At 37.0% G+C, this 24580-nt stretch overlaps 5 protein-coding genes across 5 annotated transcripts; 2 read left to right on the forward strand and 3 right to left on the reverse strand.

Annotated features, from left to right (window-relative positions):
• Positions 1-474: 474 nt before the first annotated feature.
• Positions 475-8436, reverse strand: LOC141915207 (uncharacterized). The gene is made up of 8 exons (XM_074806657.1): positions 7968-8436; positions 6883-7152; positions 3684-4083; positions 3110-3217; positions 2937-3011; positions 2446-2625; positions 2324-2361; positions 475-2165 (listed from the first exon to the last, which is right to left on the reverse strand). Exons 1-8 carry the CDS (start codon positions 8346-8348, stop codon positions 2064-2066), a joined length of 1554 nt encoding a protein of 517 aa, XP_074662758.1. The 5' UTR covers positions 8349-8436; the 3' UTR covers positions 475-2063.
• Positions 8437-8807: 371 nt separating this feature from the next.
• LOC141912626 (protein FAM177A1-like) lies at positions 8808-10963 on the reverse strand. The gene is made up of 4 exons (XM_074803940.1): positions 10790-10963; positions 10508-10684; positions 10060-10126; positions 8808-9553 (listed from the first exon to the last, which is right to left on the reverse strand). Exons 1-4 carry the CDS (start codon positions 10838-10840, stop codon positions 9294-9296), a joined length of 555 nt encoding a protein of 184 aa, XP_074660041.1. The 5' UTR covers positions 10841-10963; the 3' UTR covers positions 8808-9293.
• Positions 10964-11178: 215 nt separating this feature from the next.
• Positions 11179-15649, forward strand: LOC141900771 (SNW domain-containing protein 1-like). Its single transcript, XM_074787800.1, has 15 exons — positions 11179-11192; positions 11452-11524; positions 11798-11872; positions 12009-12176; positions 12381-12473; positions 12562-12668; positions 12851-12955; positions 13074-13143; positions 13235-13300; positions 13414-13530; positions 13728-13860; positions 13990-14092; positions 14211-14328; positions 14439-14596; positions 15024-15649. The coding sequence occupies exons 1-15, from the start codon at positions 11179-11181 to the stop codon at positions 15229-15231; spliced, it is 1608 nt and encodes a 535-aa protein (XP_074643901.1). The 3' UTR covers positions 15232-15649.
• A 611-nt stretch (positions 15650-16260) lies between these two features.
• On the reverse strand, positions 16261-19427 carry LOC141911556 (uncharacterized). The gene is made up of 7 exons (XM_074802547.1): positions 19313-19427; positions 18927-19153; positions 18671-18843; positions 18491-18589; positions 18008-18115; positions 17572-17653; positions 16261-17384 (listed from the first exon to the last, which is right to left on the reverse strand). Exons 2-7 carry the CDS (start codon positions 19126-19128, stop codon positions 17158-17160), a joined length of 891 nt encoding a protein of 296 aa, XP_074658648.1. The 5' UTR covers positions 19129-19153; positions 19313-19427; the 3' UTR covers positions 16261-17157.
• A 2031-nt stretch (positions 19428-21458) lies between these two features.
• Positions 21459-22064, forward strand: LOC141912153 (uncharacterized). The gene has a single exon (XM_074803399.1). It carries the CDS (start codon positions 21459-21461, stop codon positions 22062-22064), a length of 606 nt encoding a protein of 201 aa, XP_074659500.1.
• Positions 22065-24580: the final 2516 nt, after the last annotated feature.

Here is a 24580-nt window from a genome sequence, read left to right on the forward strand (position 1 = left end):
TACCTCAAGGAAATTAATTTGAATTAACTATAATTATGGTATCTCATTATTCCATTGTCCTTTCCTCGTGTGTGAGCAGCTATTTATCAGGGGGTGGTCCTGACCCTTGCTTTCCCATATATGTGGCCCTTTTCGTCATGACAGAGATCATTAAAACCTGTAGATTTGACACTCGTCCTCTCGGAAATTGCAACCTTTAGGATGGATTTCTTCAAAAATATCTAAAACCAAGAGCAGGACCCCAATAGAAGCCTCTGCCACTGCTTTATCCGAGAAATGCCTTTTATTCTGGACTCTGGTTAACAGATTATGATGATAAATCCAAGATGGGAATTCTGGAATCAAAACCTGCCTGACAGTATCCAGACGAGGTAGAGATCTTCCTAGATCGAAACAAAAAGATTTGCAATGAACTCAATTAGACGAACAACATATTTGTTAAAAAATTAACTTATATTATTCAATTATCTACCATTGAACTGTACAAAATGCATTCATCAAACAGTAAAAATATTAAAATGGCAACTAAAAATGATGTACGGGTACATGTATTTCATGGCAAGTCTTTAAATCTATTTAGCATGCATGAACCATACAGCCCTTCTACCGATAGACTGAAACCATAAATTGCATGTGCTAAAGTATGGAGAAATAATGCTTGATAACTATTAGGCGTAGTCATACCAAATTTATCAAAATTCTTCAAAAAGATCTTCATTTATGGTACAAAGATGAATGCGCAGAAGCATGTTATCATCATCTTTTCTGATCTGAATAGGCCTTTGCCATATTCATATTACAGTCACCTCGCAAATACTGGCTAAGTATCAAGCTATGTGTTCTTACATTTTTGCAAACATAAATTGATAACTAAAAAGTCATGATATATATTTATATATATATATATATATATGTACAGATTACATTGTTTTGGCTCTGCAAGTATAGCACCATTTTAAGTTATATAAAAAAATCTACATTATCATATTCTAAAGCTTGGAATATTCCAAAAAACAAGCTACGTACAAGTTGCGAATACTAAATTCATGCACTAACATAAACCGAGCATGCAATCTAGTACTGTACCAATAGACTCAGTCCAGTAATTAACTCAGCCCAGAAATATCTAATTATTCAAAGGATATCTAACTGAAACATATCATGCTAAGTTTTCGTGTAGAATTATTATTGCCAAGTTTTGGACGTATCGTCTACTATATAGACTGCGGTATTAAATTCCGTGATAACATTACGAGAAAATAGTTTTGAGCCGTAAACGCCTGTTAAACCGCAGAGACGCAGGTAAAATATGTCTACAAAATGCTAATGCTTTACAGCTAACGTTTCATCTTGGGTCTTCCATTTACAGTGTACACCACAAAATTTCCTCGTATTTCTAACCCCCATATAGAAGTTTCATCTATTCAAGATTGAAATGTGCATGCATAATAAATGAATAGCCCGTTACAGTGACACACCCTTAGTGTTTTAATGATGAAATTGTTCTATATAGCTGAACACTGCACGCAATAAAGATCATAGTAAACAGCGACACAATCTTGTCTAACGTGGAATTAACAGGCTTTGAGGCAAACGTATCAATTTACAATATTTATAAATGTTGTATGATTATAGAAATAATAATAATATACATGACTTTCATATGCCTTACCCATTGAGAAATGAAGTCAGATCTATACATTAACAATATCGTATGAAATTTCAATTTCAATTTATTGCAACATATAACAAACAATGTTTACAGAGATAAAAGGCACATCCAAGTGCAACATACGCTCAATACAGCAAACTTCTCCAATTCAAGCAAATAATTTGCAAGTGCGACATTTATCGTTTTTCGCCAGCAAGAAAGTCTTAACCATTTCAAGTCGCAACAACGGCACAAATGCGAATTTTTCAGTCATGGTATCTGCTAATACGTTAAATTATTAGCTAAGTACAACAATCGCAATAAATTAGGATTAATCGAAGCCCTGCATTATCATTCGCTAATGGCTTACAGTCCGACCCATTACTTATTCTATAACTACCAGTCATTAATGCTATTTACGTTTCTGCGACGTATCCGATAAATTTATAGCCATTTCATTTCCATTACCGCCGCTATTTTGTTGTTGCTGTTGTTGTTGGGCAAGTTGTAACATCTGAAAAATGAAATAAATATCGGTCAGGTAAACGTCAAATGTCTGGGTTGTAATGTATATATATATATACTTGGAAGCTACAGCGTCATCTCATGATTGCTTTTTACAGCAACAATGAAAAGCCAAACTGCCATCTATATCTTTTTTCAAACACTTACCGGTGCAGGTAATGGGAATGTCAAAAATTGCTGTGTTCCTGAAAACAAAGAAGAATATGTTGATTTCCGAAAGCCTGAACGGATAATCAATTTCGAAACCTGTATTTGATCAAATTACATACCTCCTTGTCCATCTTGACCAGGTATTGCTATAGCTGTAGGTGTCTGTTGTAAGTTGAGGATATACCCCTCCGGTAAACTACTGGATAAAGCACCGGATGAAGAAGCCGCGTATACAATTCCTTGCGGAGTTTGATACATCATCGTTGGTGCCTGCGACGTTGAAGTTCCAGAACTGCCACCTTTCAAAAAGAAAACATAATTTCAGTCGTTTTATCCCACCGACCTAGCACATTGGCTGAGTTATGAGTCCATTGGCTAGGTTTTTTTCTACTTCCCAAACTAGCTATGAATAAAGGCATTATAAGTGACTTGACTTCAATGTTTATTTTTCCCAAAGCAGGGAGAGACCATTGGCTCAAAGATGCTTTCTTATTCCTCAACTCGTTTAGCACTATATTGAATGAAAGCATTATTATTTATTTCATGGTCAATTTTTCCTAACACATGAGAAGAGGCGATAGAAGAAACTGCTGCTGTAGCCAAGACTCACCTGTCACATACACTGGTGTTATTGTGTTAGTCGTTGAATTCGATGACTCCGTCTGATTGGTGGCTGAAGATGCACCTGGAAAAAATAGAAAAACAAAATCATATCTTCATTTAAGAAAACCACCTTTTTTCTACTCTGAACAATGGTTGTTTTTTGTAAAATTGATTGCTTACCCGATACAAGAGTCGGTATTCTCAATAATGCTGCCTGCTGTTGTTGCTGTTGATTCTGTAAAGTACTAATGAGCTGTGACGTGATTTGAGCACCTGCTGGAAGCGATGCTACAAACAATATCAAAATTACGTGATTAAAACTAAATTGCAACGTAATGAAAAAGTTCAGGCATGGATGCACCTATCAATTTGCTTGTCCTTAATATTTTATCGCTGAACCCAGATTCCTAGTTCTATACAGAATTTCATTTGAAAAATAGACTTTTTCATTTTGTTCTCATGTGATCCCTGAACAGAGTTGTATATCATTACTAATCATTCCAGAAATTTGTTCGCTGAACATGATTTGGATATTTCAATGCAAAATGAATTAGATACACTATAATTGAAAATAAGTTCCAGATTTATACGGACTACATGGGCCCATTGTATATCAATAGCTTCAGTTCTCTGTTGTCACATAAACGATTACCAGTATATACATATCAATAATGAATAGATCGAATCCGATCGTTTAATCATAAATAATCAATCCGTTCAATTCAAACGATTCACAATCGCATAACGTACTTACTTCCTGGTGATAATATAGCGGCCACGCCGGGCGGTAACTGAACTGGTAAACTTGACGATTGTTTCCCGTTGAATGAAGATATCGAAGCCTGCGTTTGATTCGACGCGCGAACGTTCACACTATTATTGCTGGTATTATTATTACTACTAGAATTGCCGCTGTTACTGCTGTTGTTCACGCCGATCAAATTCGTACTATTCGACAGATAGGACTGCATCACGTGCAGCTGAGGATTGGCGGACACGGTCGTATGAGCGGGAGGGGCGGGCGAACTTCGCGACGTCGCGTTATTCGACATTATCGTGGTCATCGTCGGCACATCATTGATGAGATCGGGACTGTGAGATTGGGGCGAAATATTCGGCAGGCTGTACAGAGTCTGTTTTATGGCCAGATCCATCTGAAAATAGATACAGATTAAATATACATATATCGGTTTCGAACGGATTAAATCTACAAAATGCCAACTGAGAAGAAATATTATCAAGAGATCTTAAATTAGTTCTATAAAATCGTATAACATATAACTTTATGTCAACTTTGAAACTGTAAATGTATGTATAAAAAGTTATCTTAAAAAATTGGCCCAGAAAAAGAGGGCACTCGGAACATTTTAGGGGGGGGGGTTGTACACCGCCCTCTGGATCTGCCCCTGAAATCATCTTTTAAACATGGCAGAGCAAAGAGCAACCTTTGGTTTTTTATCTATAAGTGCCACTTTGCAAGAAAGATGGCACTACTGTAGAAGTGATACCAGTTGGCTGTAGGCCTGTATGATAGCAGAAATATTCTACAGCCTATTTTCTTATATCATTTAAATTGGAAAATCCTGTAATCATGCATTCATAAGTCATGAACGCATCTGAAGACATTACTCTTTGATAAGACTGTCTCATAATCAATATGATAAGCCTTATATACTATAATGTCTCAAAACATGCAATAAGATTTTCTGTCCACTATGCATGTCATGAGGCTGATAATATGATAATACAGTTACATGTGTTGCCAATAATTGTGTGTAAGGCAAAAATGTGGAAAATAAACATATAAATCAACTGCACAGCCCTAAAGTTGAAGTATAATAAGGCTTTGGTTTTTTCAAGATGACCACTATATACTCTGTTTCTCTTGGTTGTCAAACCAGCTTTATTTGGAGATTTATTCATATTTTTACTCATTTTGTAGACGTTCACTAGACCGGATTTTTCCAGTTCAAACCTTTAATAAATATTTCATTTTACTCAAGAAGAGGAAAAGTATGTATTCTTATACTTAATCTGTACAAAATTTTTGGTCAATTTCCTCCATTCATATAGAAACCAACCTGGTTTATTCCTACTTTTGCGGTGGGGAATGTAACTTTTAGTTTCGTTTTCTTCAGGGTGACCATTCTCATTTTACCCATGCCCCTAATCCCATGATACCCAGCAAAAAAGGAGACGTTCTCTGCTTAGTGCCTTCATAGGCCTATTTGGCCAATATCCAATGTACATGATTTATATTCAACAACTAAGTGTTTTGTATATTAAGTCATCCCAGGTCCCGAAACATACAAATTAAGTGTCGTAGTTAACAGTATTTGTATACACAAATTGATTGATGATATCGACTTGAACAGTGGCCAATAATTTGAATAAGTAGGCAGCACAGATGGCTGCGCCTTCCATAGATGGAAATACCTTATTATGATATTTTCCACAGATGGTAGGGTTGCGTGGCCATATTTCCTTTTACGTATAATAGAAACTGTCATTTACATACCCATGCCTTACAAGGCAGAGCATATAGTAGGCCTACTTGATGTATGATAGATCACATGTGTTACTGAAAAATATTATCATCTTCAGAAACATGTACAGCACTACACCAATAGAATCCATAGAACCATAGTAAATTAACTAATAGGCTTATGTGAACTTGTAATAGGTAATCGCTACGACAATCAATTATCGAAGAGTATTAGCATAAATCAAGCTTATGACGAATATGATGAAGAAAATGCCCAGATATAAGTTAGGCCCACTGTCTAAAAATTCTTGTGAAAAGTTTATGTTTGGCTATTATCAAAAGATATATTTCACAAAAAAAGTTTTTATTTTCCTTTTTAATTGATTATCTTTAATTACGGGGCATTTCTACAAGGGATGGCATAAATTAAAGATCTAAAATCTCGATCGATCACCCATAATAACTCAATCTAGATTGAGTTATGTTGTTGACTGACTAATAAATCTGTAGCAGTTTAACATATAGAGAATAGGCTACAGGTAAATAGTCGAGAGAGGAGTTCCTGTATAAAGTAGTAGCTATGTTTATACAAGATGTATGCCGAGAGAAAGATGCTATTTTAGATAGCTATTCCATACTTGACTGAAGCTATTTATACACCGTTCCCCAAGTTCCTTTCTTTTCAAACTATGTAGCAAAAGCGCAGTATCACCTTTGGATAAATAGTATCAGATGTCAGCCAGCTGGCATTTATGGAGGATAAGCCTACAGAATATGGAATCCTTATCCAGCTTTAGCGCCTGCATCCAGGGGTGCTTTTAGTCAGAGGTAGACATAAAAGTCAGCATACCATAATAATAGGCAACCATATGTAATAGGCCTATTACCAGGTGCTTGACTTCCACAGACATCTTAGAACTGAAATGTGTTGCTAATTTTAACTCGAATTATCAATGAATGTTATTTTGTAAGACCACATTCCCTGCAGGTTCTTTGTGTGTAGATCCATCAGTACAAGGCATGTACACACAGCGCTTGCTACTAATGGAACCGGCTAAAACAAGGAAAGCATCTCCAATTATATCAAGAATTGCGCACTATTAAAGCAACGCCTTAGTAAAATACAGTAATGTTTTAAAAATGGCTGTTTTTAGAAAGAACCGAACTTACGAATGGACTTAAACAGTACATTTCACCGAAAATATACATGAAACTTTCATTTTTTAGAGATGATGATAATACAATTACCGATTCCACATTTCAAAAATTAATTTCAAACTTTTCAATACACAAACTGTGTGACAAATAGATTTAAAAAAACATTTAATGATTTTCTTAATGATAATCAAGAGACTATAGATGGGCATAAAGATCCTCCGGGTAAATCAATATTAGGGCCTGTTTGGACATAATTTCATTGAAATCCACACTAGATTGCCCATGTTTTCATATAGAACATCACCTTTACCTTTGCATTGTTTTCTTCTTCGGTGACGGCGTACGTCAAATCAGTTTCTTCGAAGCCAGTCGGGTTCATTCTCTGATCGATATCGTGTTGCTGGCCCGGCTCGACGGGAGCCTCGTCCGGAGAATTAAGGCACGTCTGAATGAGGGCTTTTCCACTTTCACTCGTAATCATAGGCTGTAATTTGCGCGTTGCGAACGTATAGACATGCCCAGTTTCACTGGCGACTAACAACATAACTTGAGTTCCAGTCAATGTCGAAAGTTCGTAAGCCTAAAAATACAATCGATTATAAATTATATGGACATTAAACGGAATTCAGATCTTTAAAAAATCATTTCTTTTTAGATGGAATAAAATTGTTCACTATTCAGGCACGGGTCCAGGGCCATTCAGTGACTACAGCACAGTGAAAAAAGGGCACCAACTTTGAAAAGGGCCAGCAGTATTAATGCCCAGCGAGCGAGTTTGAGTGCCATTTATTGGTATCATGCCACTAAATTAGCCTTCACATTCAATTTGCTTCGGCCTTTTTTAGATTTTGGGGCGAAATTTGCCTTTTGATTAGATTTATTGAGCAACAATATTGTCTCTTTTAGAATAGTGCCCTTTTGAGTAAAGGAAAATGCCTTAGATTGCCTTTTTTGATTTTGGGCAATTCATTTTCATTCACATTTTGCTTTAGTCCTAGTACAGAAAGGCAGTTATCTTTCATGGCGCACAAATTGTGTGCCCTTTTATCTACTTTTTTCCCAAAACAAAATTTTTCAAGGGCATTTGAAAACTGCAACTACCGCACGTGCTGCATGTTCGATAGTCTGGATCCGCGCCTGCTATCAGGTCCTCCCCCAGAAAATTAAGGAACTTCGTGCAATTTCAGCACTTATTACTGCTCTAAGCAATACTGTGGACTTTCGTGGACTTTCGAGAAAGGGGTTTGAACCCTCCGAACCCGCTAAGACTTTATTAGCAATAAGTTAGATATTGAATAATATTTAGTAGGCCTAATTGTAGAACATTAAACGGCTTCCCAAATCAATTAAGAACTTCATTAAAAACGATTGCAAATGGACAAAACAAAGTCTCACTTTTTTCATTATTCCAGTTTTTCTTTTACTGAATGTGGTGTATCTTCTTAACTTGTTTTCGATGAACTCCATTTTGATTTTGACGCGACCTTTCGTCTTTTTTCCTGGCTTAGGGCCATCGGTCATCTTTGGCGGCTGTTGAATGTAATTCAAACGATTGTACTCGTCCTCTGATTCCGAATCCATATCACTAGCGTGACGTTTGACAACTGTCACTTGATGTTGCGAAGTTCCAACTCCTGATGATGACAAGTTATTGAAATCATTACTGTTGAAGCCATGAGTTTGGGGGCTCCTCTGGCCGTTGACATTTAACGAGGCCTGAAGCGACGAATACTGTAATGTCCCGTAATCGTCTTGGCGACCTTCGATCGACTGCATTGTTTTCAATTCTGTGAAATATCAATTAAACTCCGAGAGACTCGCGATACTCACGAACTGCAGCAGAAAATTACTCAGCCATAACCTAACAACACCCTTTGCTAGCTTAGTGCTCGCGCGCACTTGATTAAGTTCACATGGAAAAAAGCTCTTTGAACGCGGCAAAAGATGAATATTTTTCATTCATATCCTATATATATAGATTTACTTAATTTGAAGGTAATACATTACTGATATTTCAAATTTTGATCATCGAGTATAGACGTATCACTAGCGTAGTAATATGCGATGCCCATGTTTGGAATAATGGAGTCCCCATATATGGATTTCAATGCCAAATTTGGATCAGTGATGTCATCGACCCTTGCCCCATTTATCGATTAATGAATGGGGAATTACTACAAATCTTACAACTCGGACTCACCGCAAGATACTAAAAAATCAAAACGACCGCTTCCGTGTTAGAAATAGACACTTTATTTAAATAAATAGACAAACGATAATTTTTACAAGTTGTATGAAAAAAGAACTTTTATACATTACAGAAGACTTAACATACATTGTGCAAACAAAATTGCCTCAACAGTCTATATGGTAACAATAATATATTTACATTTAAGTGAACCAATAAAATATCATAGGATGTCAGAAATTTTCCTCTGGATTTTTTAAACTCTGCATAGTTTACTTATGAGGACGGAATATTCATCAGCAAGATTATTGGCCTTTTAGGTATGCATGCATTTAGGGCAGGCAGGCAGGTATCAGAAATAAGGCTGGGTTTTTCAATCAAGAGTGAAAGAGCTATCATATTCAAGAAGATAAATCATTGACATATAAATGCAAAGATGAACATTTTGTTCAAAAACGCGATAAATTGCAAGGAAATGTCCTCAACCTTTCGACAACATTGGTTAAAATTGTTTCTCGTAACAATATAATTCGTTAAAATTTCTTAGTGTCATTAATGTTTCCATCGACGGCGATAGTTTCTCCTTTCGCGGGAATTTGAATGCCGTCGCCGACTTCAACCGATTGCAGCTGTTCCGACTGTCTTCGTTTCTCGGCCTCTGCTTCTCTTTCTTCGCGTAAATTCTCTTCCTTCTCTTCGTCTTTCAGCCGATTGAATTCGTCGATCGCGTACTGATATTTCGGCGACGTGATGCCGAAGAAATAAGCCAATCTCTCACCACACAGATCAGCCCCTTAAAACAGATCAGACAGTATTTTCTGTATCAGATAACCGGACCAAGAGATAATGATTATTTTGATAATTCTCTGTATCAGTTAAGCAGACCAAAAGAGACGATGATTATTTTGATATATCTTTGATGATAATCTTTACTTCAGGGTCCATACGGATCAGTTATTCCTGGATATAAGGAGTTTTAAAGGAGAAAGTTTCAAATTGTGAGGAAGTGTCTGCATCACTTTCATATCTGAATTACTGGAGACTCCAACTGAATCGGTAATGTTAATCTCGGAAACCATTATTTCGGTGAGCAAATCTGTCAGCAAACCTGATTTCTAATTTCTTAACTGCCTGATTGAGTAGAAAAAATCTTGGTTCCAATTATACCGTTTAAGGCATAATTTGCCTATTTCTTGAAAGATTTTTGGGCATTTAAAGGAGTTTCAAGCACCTTTAAAAATATTTTCTGTTTTTAAGAAGGTTTAACAGAATCTGAGTCATAGGGACCGTGTTACTTACATGATAACGTTTTCCATGCAGCTGATACCATATAATACCACATCCAAGGCATCCAGTTTAAAGTTCTCTATAAAGAAATAGTACAAGTTAGAGATTTTTTAAAAAAGAATACGGTAGCATCCAAAATATCTAAACGAAGAATAATTTCTGAAAATCTCAAAACCTTTGAATGTATTATCAGTTGTCTGTCTATTGAGACTTGTTTTTCTGCGATATTTTTCTCAATTCTAAAGAGTACGCTCATTTTGGTAAATGCTAAACATGCCAAAAATCAAAGGATCAGCCCATGTCCAAGATTTTTGGGACATCTTAGCCCCGAGGTAGGTATGCACTCCCAAAATTGAGTAAAATATCTGAGAAAAACGAGTTTCACGAATTAATAGAAAAAACTTATGGACTGCATACTGAAACTGATTCCAGACAAGTTCTTTTTTTACTCAGTTCTTACAGGATCAATGATTTGTTGGTTATCTTTGCTATCCACTTCATCTTCTTCATCGGTAGAATATTCTTCCAGAATCCCATCACTGAAGTGTAGGACACGGCGAGGTTGCTTCTTCGGTTTGCCTGACAATTGTAGATCAGTCAATGGAATCGTCGTGAAATCTGGCTCTTTATAACTGGGCTATAAAAAAAGAAATGGTCAGAATAAAACTTGGTGGGCTGAGGAATAAACCATAAATTGGATTGAATTGAACGTTAACTGAAATAACATTCTTACTTTACTTACTTCAATTGGCGAATACCCTGAGCTCGGGGTAGTTTGTACTTCAAGTGACATTTTGATATTTTCTTAAATGACACGTAGAAATTAATTGCCTCGGTGATTAACTCGATTTAATTCGTAAAACGCAGTTATTTAGCATTTCGAACTGTGTTACGACGAGTTTTCAAACCCGGAAGTGAAATTCAATAGGCTGCTTACATCTTTTCAAACGAACCGTCGAACAAGCCCCAAAGTGTAATTTGTGTCTATGAATTCATCGTTTTTATAGAAAAATGATTCAATTTAACTTGTTTTTAAAATCTAGTTGCAAAATATAGGTACAAAAGTTACAATAAGCAAATTATCTGAAGTGGCCGTTTCGTCGCTGCTGCTTGATGATGTTTAAAAACAAAATGGCGTTGTCGAGGTAAGGAATTAATTCCGTGTGATAACGACACTTTATGCATTTTTACAACATTTTCTTTATGATCTATATCGCTGCCGTGCCCGTGAAGAGATACTTTATGTCTCTTCCCTATTATGTATATACTTCTTATTGGGTGGAAAGCTTTCAGATCGGCGTATGATCGATTTGAGTTTATAAATTGTATAGTCTGTGCCCAAAACGTTTACTTCTTTGACCTGTAAATTTTCAAAACTATGATAGTTTTCGTAAATAATTTCAGTATTCTACCGGCTCCAAGCCAGCGTTTTTATGATAGAGAAGATGAGGACCTAGAAAGAGCTGCAAAATCACTCGTAAGTTATAGAAAGACTCTGCTTCCGGACCCCGCCGGGGGCAGGCTTGTGATATGAAATGCCAAGCGAGTCAAAGAACCCCTCCTGCCACTTTAAGCCCCCTCTTGAGCATTGATAATTTCGATGCAACTTTTTCTGTTGTGAAATACCAACTGACCATGAAAGCCAATAAACGATAACCCTGTAAAATGTTTACCTTCTTTCATTTTAGGCCTATACGACACGTCAGATTATTAGCATTCCTTATTATAGAGGTATTTCTTAAATTTTCAGACTGTTGCAGTTTCAGGCAGTCCGACTGCTCCTCCTTATGGTCATCGCAAGGGTTGGATACCACGACGCATTGAGGTAAACCATTATGGATTTATACACGTTTTAGGGCGACCTGAAATCTCGTTAAGTTTTTCCGTTGAGTCACTCGACAAAAACCTAAAACCATTATTCACCATCACTATATATTGTTCAATGTTTAATTTTGTTCTAGGATTTTGGAGATGGAGGAGCGTTTCCGGAAATTCCGGTCGCCCAGTATCCGTTGGGAATGGGTCAACAAAAGTCGAGCTCCACTTCCAATGCATTGACGATGCAAGTCGACGCCGAGGGCAAAATCAAATATGACGCAATTGCAAAACAAGGCCATGCCAAAGATAAGGTATGGATCTATTCTCTATCCTGTATTAACTGTATAAACCATGTAACCAGCCTTAAACCATTCAAGATGAAGTCTATTACCATAAAAATAAACATGTCTCGGTTATAAAACTGTTTTCTTGTACCAATTTGAGGCAAAATGCCAGACTGTATTGTATTGTAAATTTTATATTAAATCGTTGTATGCCATTTGGTGAATTTTCAGGTTGTTCATTCCAAATTTCAAGATCTCGTGTCGAAACCTATCGACGATGAAGATCCAGATTTTGAAAAGCCGACTGAGGACGATATTCGAGAGGTAGCTATCATAGAAGCCTCGTGGTGGCTATGTGAACTCACCATTGGTATCGTATTGATTTATGTCGTGTCTGTTTTGATCTTTTCAGAACACAGAGAAGACAAGAGAAGCGCTCGAAAAATTGGTGCACGGCAAAATCTCCGCCGCCATGCCAGTTCGGTGCGCTGATAAACAACAGCCTGCACAGTATATCAGGTAATCAGATATAGAAACACAATTTTACATAATCAAAATTTTGAGTCTACCTTAGTTTTTCAAATGCTTCAATATCATTCGCATCGGGATATGTTTACTAGTATTTTCTTTGTGTGAAAATCAAAAGCAAATTTAAAAGCTAGGCGCCTTATATATTTGCTTACGATACTTTGTTGCTTCAGATACACTCCATCACAACAAGGCGTTGCATTTAATTCCGGAGCCAAGCAAAGGATCATTCGTATGGTCGAAGTTCAAAAAGATCCAATGGAGCCTCCTCGATTCAAGTGAGTCTGTTTTCCTCGATATTTCACTAAAACAAGCATTCAATCGATACGGATTTGGCATGAATGTTCTGACTGTCCTCATGGTCAATCAGCTAAAATTGCATATCCTTTTTTATAGAACGAATAAGAAGATTCCTAGAGGACCTCCATCTCCGCCGGCACCAGTCATGCATTCACCAAACAGAAAGGTGGGGAAAAACTAGAAAATTAGTCTAGATTCATGGAGAAGGTGGACTTTTTCTGCAACTTAGGCCTATATTCTCTGTTTCTAATAAATAGGTTACGGTGAAAGAGCAACAAGAATGGAAGATCCCGCCTTGCATTTCTAACTGGAAGAATCAAAGGGTTAGTGATAATTTGGTGCTAATATGAAGTGAAAATACTGTACCTCCTCTGGAGAGGGTCGGTACTGCTATATCCGAGATAATGACAGGCGATCTTCTTAAAATTTCCTTTAGGGTTACACAATTCCTTTGGATAAGCGTCTGGCAGCTGATGGTCGTGGACTGCAGGGAGTTCATATCAACGAAAATTTTGCCAAACTCGCTGAGGCTCTGTACATTGCTGACAGAAAGGTGACCATTTCATGCATTGAAACTATTTAGTAGATAAAGGCAAAAATAATGTACATCAAAAGGGAAAATTCACTTCAGCATTATTGGGCTTTTATAGGAAAGAGCATAGATAACATAATTGCTGAATTCAATTTATTGGTTCTTGGGCTTCCATGAGACCCTGAAGAGTTTCCTTAATCTAGGTTTATTAACTTTAGGCACGAGAAGCGGTAGAAACGAGAGCACAGTTAGAAAAGAAAATGGCTGCAAAAGAAAGAGAGAAGAAAGAAGAAGGACTGCGACAGTTGGCAGCTAAAGCAAGAGAAGAGCGCGCTGGAATCAGACGAGAGGGTATGTAATCATATTATTGCCATAGTTTTCTCAAAGTTGAGTCTTGGGGAAATAATTTTGTGGTACTGGGTTTGAAAAGCGGTTCATGTCAAATTGTCTGAAAGATTCGGCGTTTTATTTTGTGAATAGATAAAGAGGATGAAGGCGCCAGAGAACGTGATGAATTGAGGAGAGACAGACAAAAAGAGCGTCACAGAGAAAAGAATTTAGCAAATGCTGCTCCCGATAAAAGGTACATTCGCAGAGTGATTTGTTTTAAAACCTATATGTTATCAGAAAGACATAAATGCTTGCATATTTGGTGTATCTATGTAAACTGTCCAGTCATATACAGTGTATTCATGTTGTAGGTCGAGAATACAAAGAGAAAAGGAAAGAGATATCAGTGAAAAGATAGCGCTCGGGTTACCGAACACAGGAACGTCACAAGAAGTTCAATTCGATCAACGATTATTCAATCAAAGCAAGGTATTGTTTAAAAACAGAAACAAAAGGTTTAATTATTGAGGTCTACAACATGATTGTGTGAATTGTGGTTTATGATACCTAAGTACATGTACATCGTTACCGTATTGTAGGGAATGGATAGTGGATTTGGCGATGATGAAGCGTATAATGTTTATGATAAACCTTGGAGAAAGGACCGAGATGCAGCCGCAGCTATCTACAGGCCTTCTAAGAACGCCGATGCCGACATCTATGGCGATGATCTAGAAAAGATAATGAAAAGTAGAAGGTGAGATGAAATCAGGAAAAAATCAGGGAATTTTCTTTCTTTTGAATAGTCAGGGAATTTTGTAAAATAAAAGCTGTAAATCAGGGAAATATGTTTTATCGCTAACTAATGTGTATGCTGTGTCCCGCTTATAATCAAACAGTTTCTGTCTATGTCTTACGTATTTAAGTGTGTCAATTTATTGGATTGTCAGCAGATCGAGTCAGGGAAAACAATATGCATGTCAGGGAAAGGTCGGGGAAAGCGTGTCAAAGCATGGAAAAGGCATATGGCCACCCTGATCATTTGGCCTTTGATTTCTTGAGCGCGCTTTCACAGAAAGTGTAATTAGTTGCTTTGAACAACCTTCTCATTCCCAACGACTTCAAAAGATTCAGAAGATGGTCAGTCTTGGCGCGTGTAACATACGCATCGTATTTCTTTTCAGGTTCGTGCCAGACAAGGAGTTTGCTGGCACTGATCGAACTCGTCGGTCGGACAGACCAGTGCAGTTCGAGAGGGACGAGGAAGAAGATCCGTTCGGTTTGAACAAATTCTTGACTGACGCCAAAAAGGGTGGTCAGAAACGACCGGCCGACGACTCTCGGTCGAGTAGAGACTACGACAACAGGGGAAGTAAACATAAAAGGCATTAGCGTCAATAGCGTTGAGTATAGTCTGTTGTTTTAGGAGTTATAATATGTGTATGTACTGTTTACAACATTCTGAAAGTGGTCAATATGGTTTGATGCACACATCGTCGGATCAAGTATGGATTCAGTGTAGCAAAAGATATAATAAAATGACCCCTAGATAAATTATTATAACAGTCTGTTACGTAATAAATGACATCTTGTGAATATTTTAGATACGATAACCGAACCCAAGTGTAGGCTTCGCTTCTTTTGGATTTTATCATGCGTTGCTCTCGTCGTCAAACTTTGATGAATAATTTGGTTGTATCATTTTTAAAAAGTGGGTGAAAATCAATTATGTTAACTATTTTGTGCAAGCTGATTGACCGAAACTTCATTGTACAGGTTTTGTAAAAAAAAATATTGTAATAAACATGCTTGGTGTTAAATTATATTCATTTTGGTTTTCATTAGTTTTAGGTACAATGTATATATTGTTAAGATAAGTCGGTTTCAATCAACTATTATAAATCGGATGTTTATTGAAATATTCTTATTGCGCTATGTTGAGGCGGCGTCTATTCTTTGCGTGGTGAACCCCCGATACACCACCCGTGTTAGTACCCCTGACAAACTGCCACCCAGCCCTAACACCAGTTTATTTCGGAGAATAAAACGTATTTCATCTAAGAATTAGTTGAAATAAACCCCGATTCACCACCAACCTCGTAAATCACCGATGAGGGTTGTGTATCTGAGACTGGCACTACATTCAAAGCTATGATGCTACTTGTGCATACAGTGGAACCTCATTACAGCGAACTTCACAGGACCAGAAGATATGTTCGTTATAACCGATAGTTTGTTATATCCATTATGAAATCAATCAAATTTTCTTACTTGGGACGAAATGCTATTGTTATATCCGATGAATCATTGTTCGTAGAGGTTCCACTATAGGTAAATTCCACAGAAATAACGAATTATTGTTTTCAATGAAAAACTAATAATCTTTATTCAACAACAACTAAAATCATTTGTAGAAGCCGTGAACATCGTATTATGCCATAACATAGTCTGCCACGAGCTGGTGACAATCATTAGGAAGAGTCGTGTACAACTTTCTGTTGTTTTTGTCCACAGAAATGATTAATTCTAGAATAAATATATTGGTATATATATTTCAGTAAAAACAATCTATGGAAAACATTTCCACTTACCGTATTCAAAGCATATAAAATTATAGCATTTAATAATTTGTTAAAAATATCTCATATGATACACTCTGGACGGATTTATGGGCCAACACTCTGGACATTCTAACATGAAAATCTTGACAAGACTTGTAACCAACTAGATATAGCAAGTAAACGAGATTACATGAGACTTAAATTAATGAAAAAACTTTACTATCAGCAAAAATGAATTCCAAAGCAAAACCATAGGCCTATTTTATACTTTATTAAATCTAGACCCATAGAACAGTGATTAGTAGAGTAGTTTATTAGATGCTTGCCAAATCCAAAATACATACATGTAATTGTGAATGAGACCAAAAAGCTAAAAACCCACATCAAAATAACCGAGACAATATGGAAGTGACAAATTCTTATAAAACACAACAGTCATGGAAAAAAATAAACCTCGTTCTTCATCACAGATAAGGATAGATCTACAATGATGGGTTCCTAAACACAGTTATACATATATAACTATTGAAGGGTTCAAGATGAACACATCTATGGATGATATATTTTAACTGCATATTTGCGACTTATTTTGCATTACTGCATTACAAGCTAATCTTTAAAGCTCCCAGTATCTTATGACGCACGCGTGAAGATACTGCAACGTGGAGCTGGATATCACTATAGTTAATTTTACAGAATATGTAAAAACAGGTTCGATAGATTCGTTGATCTTTCAAGCTATGCTTCGATTGTCTTGTCAAGAGTCGAAAAAGTCATCAATACATCTAGGTTCAGCTGCTGTTTGGTTAATTGGTGGAAGTTTTCGAGGATGCTGCTGATCAAAATTGTCATTTGTACTAGCGCTGATCCCTCTCGTTCCATAATAACCACTGTCTACGCTCTTAACTTTATTCTCCTTATCTTTATTGTTGTTGTATGTCGGCTCTGATTCATCAAGATTTTCATCATCGAGCCAAGAATCAACTGAAGTTTGGAAACATTATTACACGTGAGTTATTTATGGCTTTAATATGTATTCAGTGGGGGCGTTACGTCATTTTAGATTTGTAAACACAGAAATTCTATTTTGACCTTTTTAATCCTGACCAATGAATCTTCCCATGTTATGTCTGATTTCTCTCACTTTCAAATTAATGACTGAAATACTTACCATCATCATCCTGGTTAAACTCTGTGTCTTTCTCAACTTCGATATCAGCGTCTTCATCTGCCATCATACTTATTCGCTTTGCCTGAAATATTTACCAAATCTATTATCAACCGATCTAGACACGCAAGGATGTGCAGTAGACAATCTTAACTGCATCCTTAATGGGCGATCGTAGAAGGTCTATTTTCTGTTTGAGATCAACGCTATTAGAAAGGTACGCAATTTGATTCAATTCTGGTTCAGCCAATCTGAATCGGAGATAAGTAGAGTCTACTGTGAACATTGTACCTTAACAACACCAACTTTGCACAACATCAAATCCTACCTGGTTATGATTCTGTCATGCGGTAATGAAATAGCACGAAATTCATAGAATAATTTTTACTCAAATATTAAGCACAGTCACTAACGGCAATTCAAAATCTAATACTGGTACCTTTTCTCGAGCACGTTGAGCCCTTTCTTCGCGAAGTCTTTGTTTTTCTTTGATTTCGTTAAGGCGAGCTTCTCTTTTTTTATCAGCAGTTAATTGTTGTTCTTCTATCTGTAATAATTGATTTTTTTCAAATGATGAATAAACAGAGAGATTCTCGGATACTATTTTCAGACCATCCTCACTTGCCAGGGTTTGATTGCCTTCCACCGAAGCTCACACAAACAGACCCTTCATTGGACTATTACAACACTGAACATTTTTTTTTTGCGGACAGGTTGCCACTCAACAGCCACCAGTCTATGTATTAAGCCAATCAGATGTGTTGTTTTTCAGCGGCAGATTTGCTCTATCAATACTACACATCTGATTGGTTTAACAAGAGACTGGCCGCTGAATGGCAACCTGTCCGCCAAAGACATTTTGGGCAGTGTAGACCCTGGCAAACGAGGATGTTTTCGGAGGACAAAGAAGGCCTAAACTAACCCCAGTTTTCTGACGAGCTAATGAAAATTTTCGAGCCTCCTCTATTTGTGATCTGCGTCTCGACGACCTGCGACTTAATTCTTTCACTTTTTCAAGTTCCTGAAACAGTTTTTATCAATACATTCATCTCCATCACATCAAACATTATGAAGTATGAAAAAGTTTTTGAAGTAACCCTACATTCATTCTCTTTTCTTCGGCTGTTTTTTGTTTTTCGATCAGCATGTCGGCTGTTAATTTTGAAGCACCTTCTATTGGAGCGAGTCGTTGAAGCCTTTTCGGTGGATGCTTTTTGATGATTTCTGCGGTCTCATTTTCATCCAACGATACATCAAATGCAATCGGTTTGGGAACTAGTAAACGATAGGGAAAGCAGCATGAATAGATATTGCACTACATTTAACTAATTCATTTCAAATTGTAGCTCAATATTTACCATCAATGTTCGAATTACTGTCACGCTTCTTTTTACTTGGGTTCTCAGCAATTTTAGGCAGAGGTTGGTGGTTTTTTCTTACACTGACAGTACTTGTTTTTAATACTGCAGATTCTGTTTCACATTTTGTTGCTGTTGGTGTGACTTGATTATTTGATTTGGTGGCATGAACCCCAGAATCTGTTGAGGGTCCACAGCCCATGTCTGATGAAGTGTGTTGATTGAGTCTGAAATCATATAGATATAGCCATAAGAAAAATATAGACCTTTCATTCGGTGGTGAAAAAAGAAAAGCCGTCACTTTTTGATTGACATTTTTAGTTTTTACTACATATATGTTACGTTTATAGCTCAGAAAATACGTTAAAACGTAATAACTAACTAACCTAAGATTAAAATGACTCTACCCTCTCTCTGTATCCCACAAAGAACTTGAAAGTTTGGTATAGATGATATTATCGGCTAAAAAGATTCATCATTAATGATTTAGCCTATTTACTTCCGCATTCTGACGTCATATTGCCTGGAAACCGATAAACTATCAATCGCAACTGTTCGGGAACTTCCGTGATAATCAGGGAGCATAGTGTTTTTATGAACAGCCAAGTTCGCGACATTTTAAGGGACTCGAACCCGCATAATGCGGGGTTGTGCGCGGGCTCGCTGTGGTGGGTTCGTACATATAAACTTCAGTTTGTAGGGCGGACACCATATCGGACAGTTCCTAATTCTAAGATTTAAAAAAACTTCAATGAATTGAAAAATCACGTACACCAGGTGTCACATATTTGGCGTTATTAGGCAGAAAAAAAAATCCGTACGAATCACCTGACTTGTCTTGGAAACCAATTTAGCTAAGGCTATAGGGAGTTTTCAATATTTATTTAGTGCACATCACTTTGTGTTAGGAATGTCCGTGCTGATTGTTCTCCTTTAGAAACTATTAAGCATACTAAATGCAGCCAGATTCCAAATTATTTGAAAAAAAACTGATTAGACCATCGTCATGATCATGCTGCTTCGCAATACAATGGAACCTAGTCGTTATACGGAACTCGGATACAATGATTCATCGGGTAACAAATATGGAATTTCGTCTAAGAAAATTTAATCAAATTTTCCTACTGGATATATAACGAACGGTAACAACGAGCATATGTTCTGGTCCCATGAGTCGTTGTAACGAGGTTACTGTTTCGCTGCAACTTACAGGCCAATGATTCTTTTGGAGGGTGGCGAACCCTTGACATTAGTCATAGGAGAGACGGTGTAAATTGAAGAAGTCCCACAGTTCAAATTTAATATGAAATAATCTATTAGAACGAAACCACGACGTTTCGGCTGTTGACTAACAACCATCATCAGGTGGAATGACCAGAAAACAGAAGTAACGTTGCATACAAACTTACAGGACATTAGCGAAAGCGAAGTGTCCATAATAAATCTAAACAGAACAAGTGACAAATCAAAACAACCAGGGGTACCGTAGAAACCACCAAATTCTATGAACAGTTAGGATGAATACAAATTAAAGAGACAATGTATTTTATATTTTGAATTATACACTATCAATTTAATCATTTCCCAAAATCACTTATGTATCATGTGAAAAATCGATCCACATGGGATTTACTTTTTTTTCAGGGATTCAATTGTCGGAAGAAGTGATATTTAGTGTTCTGAGTACTCTTCATTTAATTCTGACTATTAATCTAAATGTTCATGGCAATATATTCTGTAACTCGTTAAATGGGGTATGATTATATATTTGATCACTTTTGACATGTTTAGGGGCTGGAATTAAATGGATATACGATCTAACTGAAGATTTATTTATTCAAATGTGCCGTTGGTGATATATGAGGCGCGCATGAATTGCGTAACCATTACGTCACATATCACAATACGGTTCGATACTCGTTTTGCGGATTATAATTGAGTTCAAAGGAAGTGCACTATAAACTGACCAATGAACAAGCGGGCACATCCTGACTATTTGGGGTGGCTTCTCTTTACGTTCACAGATAGCTAATGCTATTGTCCCCAGCCAGTGGTCATTAAATCCTGTCTCTTCATAGTTCACATTCTATAAACAGAAACTACATCAAGATTACTTCACATTTAGGAATCTATGTGTTACATTTCGCACAGCGAGAACTTCCAACAGAAAGTGTCAAAAGTACTTGGAGGTAGGTTTACAAACATTTCTAGTGATTAACATTCGAGTTTGACCTCGAACTTGTCCGTATATTCAAAATTGATAGACAAAATTCAATATAAGTCATTAGCTATCTTATCTTAAGCAAACCGCCAAATGTGAATTACTGTAGATTTATACAACGTGAGCTTTATAGGCCAAAACTGGCCGGTTGGAAATATTCATATTATGTATTATTTGATGACAATTAACAATGAGGTGATGTGCACACATCCAAATAGCACAATAAACTAAAATAATGATATTGTGAGTCTTCATGAATTCTTGACGCAAAATCTGGAATGGTAATTTCTAACATCTTCCTAATTTTTCAGATGGATGGAGTTTTGGATTTATCGTCGAAGGGCACAAACGATGTTTCGACCACTGAGAACTCTACTGATCGGGCTGTAAGCTTGGTAAAGCCTGTTGCCGGCCCAGTTCCCGTCAGTCACTTCGGAGTAGCCGATCATCAATTCTACGCAAGTCGTATGGCCAAAATTCCGTCACATCAACGTCCGTTTAAACTTTATCCGTTTCGCCCGGAAATCTTGGCGACACAAATGCAATATCTGGATTTTACGACAAAACAACACAACTCGGGCAATACTCCGTCGCGCAAAAGACGATGCACGGACGAAGTTGATGACGAGGAGAGAACGCCATCTGAAAATCGAAATTCCCCTATCCTCGATTCGGAAGATAGAATTGATTCAAAAGACGTCGCTTACTTGAATCGTCGCCGAAAAAATAACGAAGCCGCGAAACGGTCACGTGATATGCGACGCGCAAAAGAGGAGCAGACGAAAAATCGAGTGGCGTATCTGGAGCATGAAAATCTCAAACTACAAACGCAGGTTTCGCTGCTGAAAACCGAAAATTCTAAACTACATTATATGTTATTTACCAATAGCAACAAAGCGCATAAAGAACAATCTTAGTGGGCGAAGTGAATGGATTCTAGAACACGAATTACGATAGTCAAGGAAAACGATTACAGTTGAACCTCGTTAATACTTTTCTGTTTAAAAGACGAAACCTGTTTATTATGATGATTTCCAGCCTGTCCAAGCTACGATATTCGATATAAATCTAACTTTGGATAAATCGGAACACGCGTTAATACGAAAATTTCACCTTTTCCACAGGATTAGTATTAACGAAGTTCCACTGATTATTTATATCCGTACTATATGTATAACTATAACAAACTATAGTTGAATGTATTTGAATTATTCTACCTTACAGTTTTTGACAATTTTGATAAGATATGAAAAACACTCTGTATCCTGATATTGACTGTGCTAACGAAGACTGGTTGAATAATGTATATAAATTGTGCTAATGTGTGCCCCGAGGCTACGTGTTTGCCAGTAAACTATATATGCGTTAACTATTATCATACGAGGCGTCGAAAGGCTGTATCGTTATTACATCACTGTCTTAGTGATAATCGTTTAATCTAGTTACTGACTATAAATGCGATAACAAACGCCGCTTCATTTGCATTTATCAGATGAATAAATGCTAAATAAACGAAAAACGCCCGGAATTCGGGATTTGAGAGGGGGAGAAAGTATTGCCCCTTATAAGTAATTATGTATATACGAATATATGTGTTTATTTTTTTTTTACGAAATGCAATATGTGCTGATGAAATGTATAAATCTTATACAATTATAAGATGTAATTATGAGACTGATAGAAATTGTATCTTCTGAAAAAAATTGATCTGATGTTTATCTGCAAATAAATACGACAACGTTTTATTTTGAAATATATACGCATTAACGTTTCTTTGGTGCTTGTATCTAAAGGCGCGCTACTATCGATCGGAGTCTTTACCGAGTCTATTTTAAATCCCCGACAACGAAGAACGAAATAATTTGAGAAATGCCCGAGCAATAGGAATTTTAATTGAAAGCATTGGCTGTATTTATGGCAAGCGTGCGAAGCGCACTCGCCGCATGAACCAAACACTGACCGTTGAAGATTACGTAATGCATTCGCGCCATTAAATACGTGGCACTCTAAAAGTGCACTATCTGAATTGGATGATGAATAGCGTGAGAAATATGATTACGTCACTGGACATAAAAGTTTTATAGTAACGTATCCTTTGGTTTGGGCATCAGCTGGATCAAGGATCAGAGCGTTAATAAGTGGAATTGACGGAAATGAAATATAGCTTGTGTCATCCAGTTTATTTTTGTTTATAGAGAGAGGATTCCTGGTCGTTGATATCATCACGAGATAATAAGTTTAAACCCCACTATATATGCAGATTAATACAGTCCTGGCGATGATCTCTAGTGATGAGAGTTCGAAACGTCGTGTATTTTGATTTTGATTCTTGATAAATACAATTTTTTCTAAATCGTTTTATTCTCTTAAATTCTGTATATAGAGGGTTTTAAACTTATTATCTGTTCTCCACCTCAGAGTGTGGCTATTCTACAATCACGAGATATAGAGGGGACCTCCATAGCCTATCGAAATCTTTATGCTAGACTGTGAACATCAAATCGGCCTAGACGAGTACTTTTGATTTTTCTCAGACAACACCCATTTGCATTGCGAACGTTGATTTTATCACTTAATGTACAACAGCCATGTTGCAAAATCTACGGTCTTTCTTACCAATTTAGAATTCCTGGTGGTCTCTAATTTAAGCGACCATGCTTTTCTTTAATTAGTAAGGGAAAATAAACCTGACGGAAATTCGTGTCATTTTGCGGCTCTGTCTACTTACTGATTTATATCTAATGGTCTAGATGATTTAGTCGAGGAAATTTGTTTTGTTCGAATTTTGATTTCCGAAACTACTTGCATAATATCACGAAGATGCGACGAGGGCATTGTATACTATAATACGGATGAGTGGTAATTCTAAACGAAGGAATACTAATCATATATGCGAAATGACAATACGATTTTGATAAGACGTTTGACCCGGATCGGAAGACTGAAGGTTCTTTTGTATCGCGAACGACTTGACCATTCTAAGGCGATGATGACATCAACTTATTCAATGGCGAGTAAGAACACCGGGTCAATTCATTAGTACTATATGGAAATAGAATTAGCGCGTTAGAAACTAAGACGGAGATGCGCTGCAGATGTTTGTTTGATTATTATCTACGGGACGCCGGAGGCAGGCCGGTCATATTCAGCATGCGGGCGAGCCGATCAAAACATTCCGGAGCTACGTAACTAAACTACCTATTGATTTTACGGCACATAAAGTCAAAATCGAATAGTTGCCGGTGGATTTGAAATGCTGATTTTAAGTGATCCACCGTGCGTTCCATAATTGCATCAAACCCAGACTCTTTACCCGGGGGGGGGGGGGGGGGGTGAGTGTTCCGTAATTTTGTGTTAAATGAATTTTGTAGACTTTATTTTTCTATCACTGGTATTGTTCCTGCAAGTCCGGCATTGATTCACTTGGTTTTTA

This window comes from Tubulanus polymorphus, chromosome 1 (assembly GCF_964204645.1).
Source record: "Tubulanus polymorphus chromosome 1, tnTubPoly1.2, whole genome shotgun sequence".
Taxonomy (NCBI): Eukaryota; Metazoa; Nemertea; class Palaeonemertea; order Tubulaniformes; family Tubulanidae; genus Tubulanus; species Tubulanus polymorphus.

What these genes read in the sequence shown, in the direction of transcription:
- LOC141912626 (XM_074803940.1), bottom strand. Translation starts at nt 10,840, where the DNA reads ATGTCACTTGAAGTACAAACTACCCCGAGCTCAGGGTATTCGCCAATT. An exon ending in ACCAACAAATCATTGATCCT is followed by an intron (nt 10,127 to 10,507) that starts GTAAGAACTGAG and finishes ATTTCTTTATAG; the next exon opens with AGAACTTTAAACTGGATGCC. An exon ending in TGCATGGAAAACGTTATCAT is followed by an intron (nt 9,554 to 10,059) that starts GTAAGTAACACG and finishes ATCTGTTTTAAG; the next exon opens with GGGCTGATCTGTGTGGTGAG.
- LOC141915207 (XM_074806657.1), bottom strand. Translation starts at nt 8,348, where the DNA reads ATGCAGTCGATCGAAGGTCGCCAAGACGATTACGGGACATTACAGTAT. An exon ending in AAACTGGAATAATGAAAAAA is followed by an intron (nt 7,153 to 7,967) that starts GTGAGACTTTGT and finishes TTGTATTTTTAG; the next exon opens with GCTTACGAACTTTCGACATT. An exon ending in AATACCGACTCTTGTATCGG is followed by an intron (nt 3,012 to 3,109) that starts GTAAGCAATCAA and finishes TATTTTTTCCAG; the next exon opens with GTGCATCTTCAGCCACCAAT.
- LOC141900771 (XM_074787800.1), top strand. An exon ending in AATGCTGCTCCCGATAAAAG is followed by an intron (nt 14,093 to 14,210) that starts GTACATTCGCAG and finishes TTCATGTTGTAG; the next exon opens with GTCGAGAATACAAAGAGAAA. An exon ending in AAGATAATGAAAAGTAGAAG is followed by an intron (nt 14,597 to 15,023) that starts GTGAGATGAAAT and finishes ATTTCTTTTCAG; the next exon opens with GTTCGTGCCAGACAAGGAGT.
- LOC141912153 (XM_074803399.1), top strand. Translation starts at nt 21,459, where the DNA reads ATGGATGGAGTTTTGGATTTATCGTCGAAGGGCACAAACGATGTTTCG.
- LOC141911556 (XM_074802547.1), bottom strand. Translation starts at nt 19,128, where the DNA reads ATGGGCTGTGGACCCTCAACAGATTCTGGGGTTCATGCCACCAAATCA. An exon ending in TAGCTCGTCAGAAAACTGGG is followed by an intron (nt 18,116 to 18,490) that starts GTTAGTTTAGGC and finishes CAATTATTACAG; the next exon opens with ATAGAAGAACAACAATTAAC. An exon ending in CTCAACGTGCTCGAGAAAAG is followed by an intron (nt 17,654 to 18,007) that starts GTACCAGTATTA and finishes TAAATATTTCAG; the next exon opens with GCAAAGCGAATAAGTATGAT.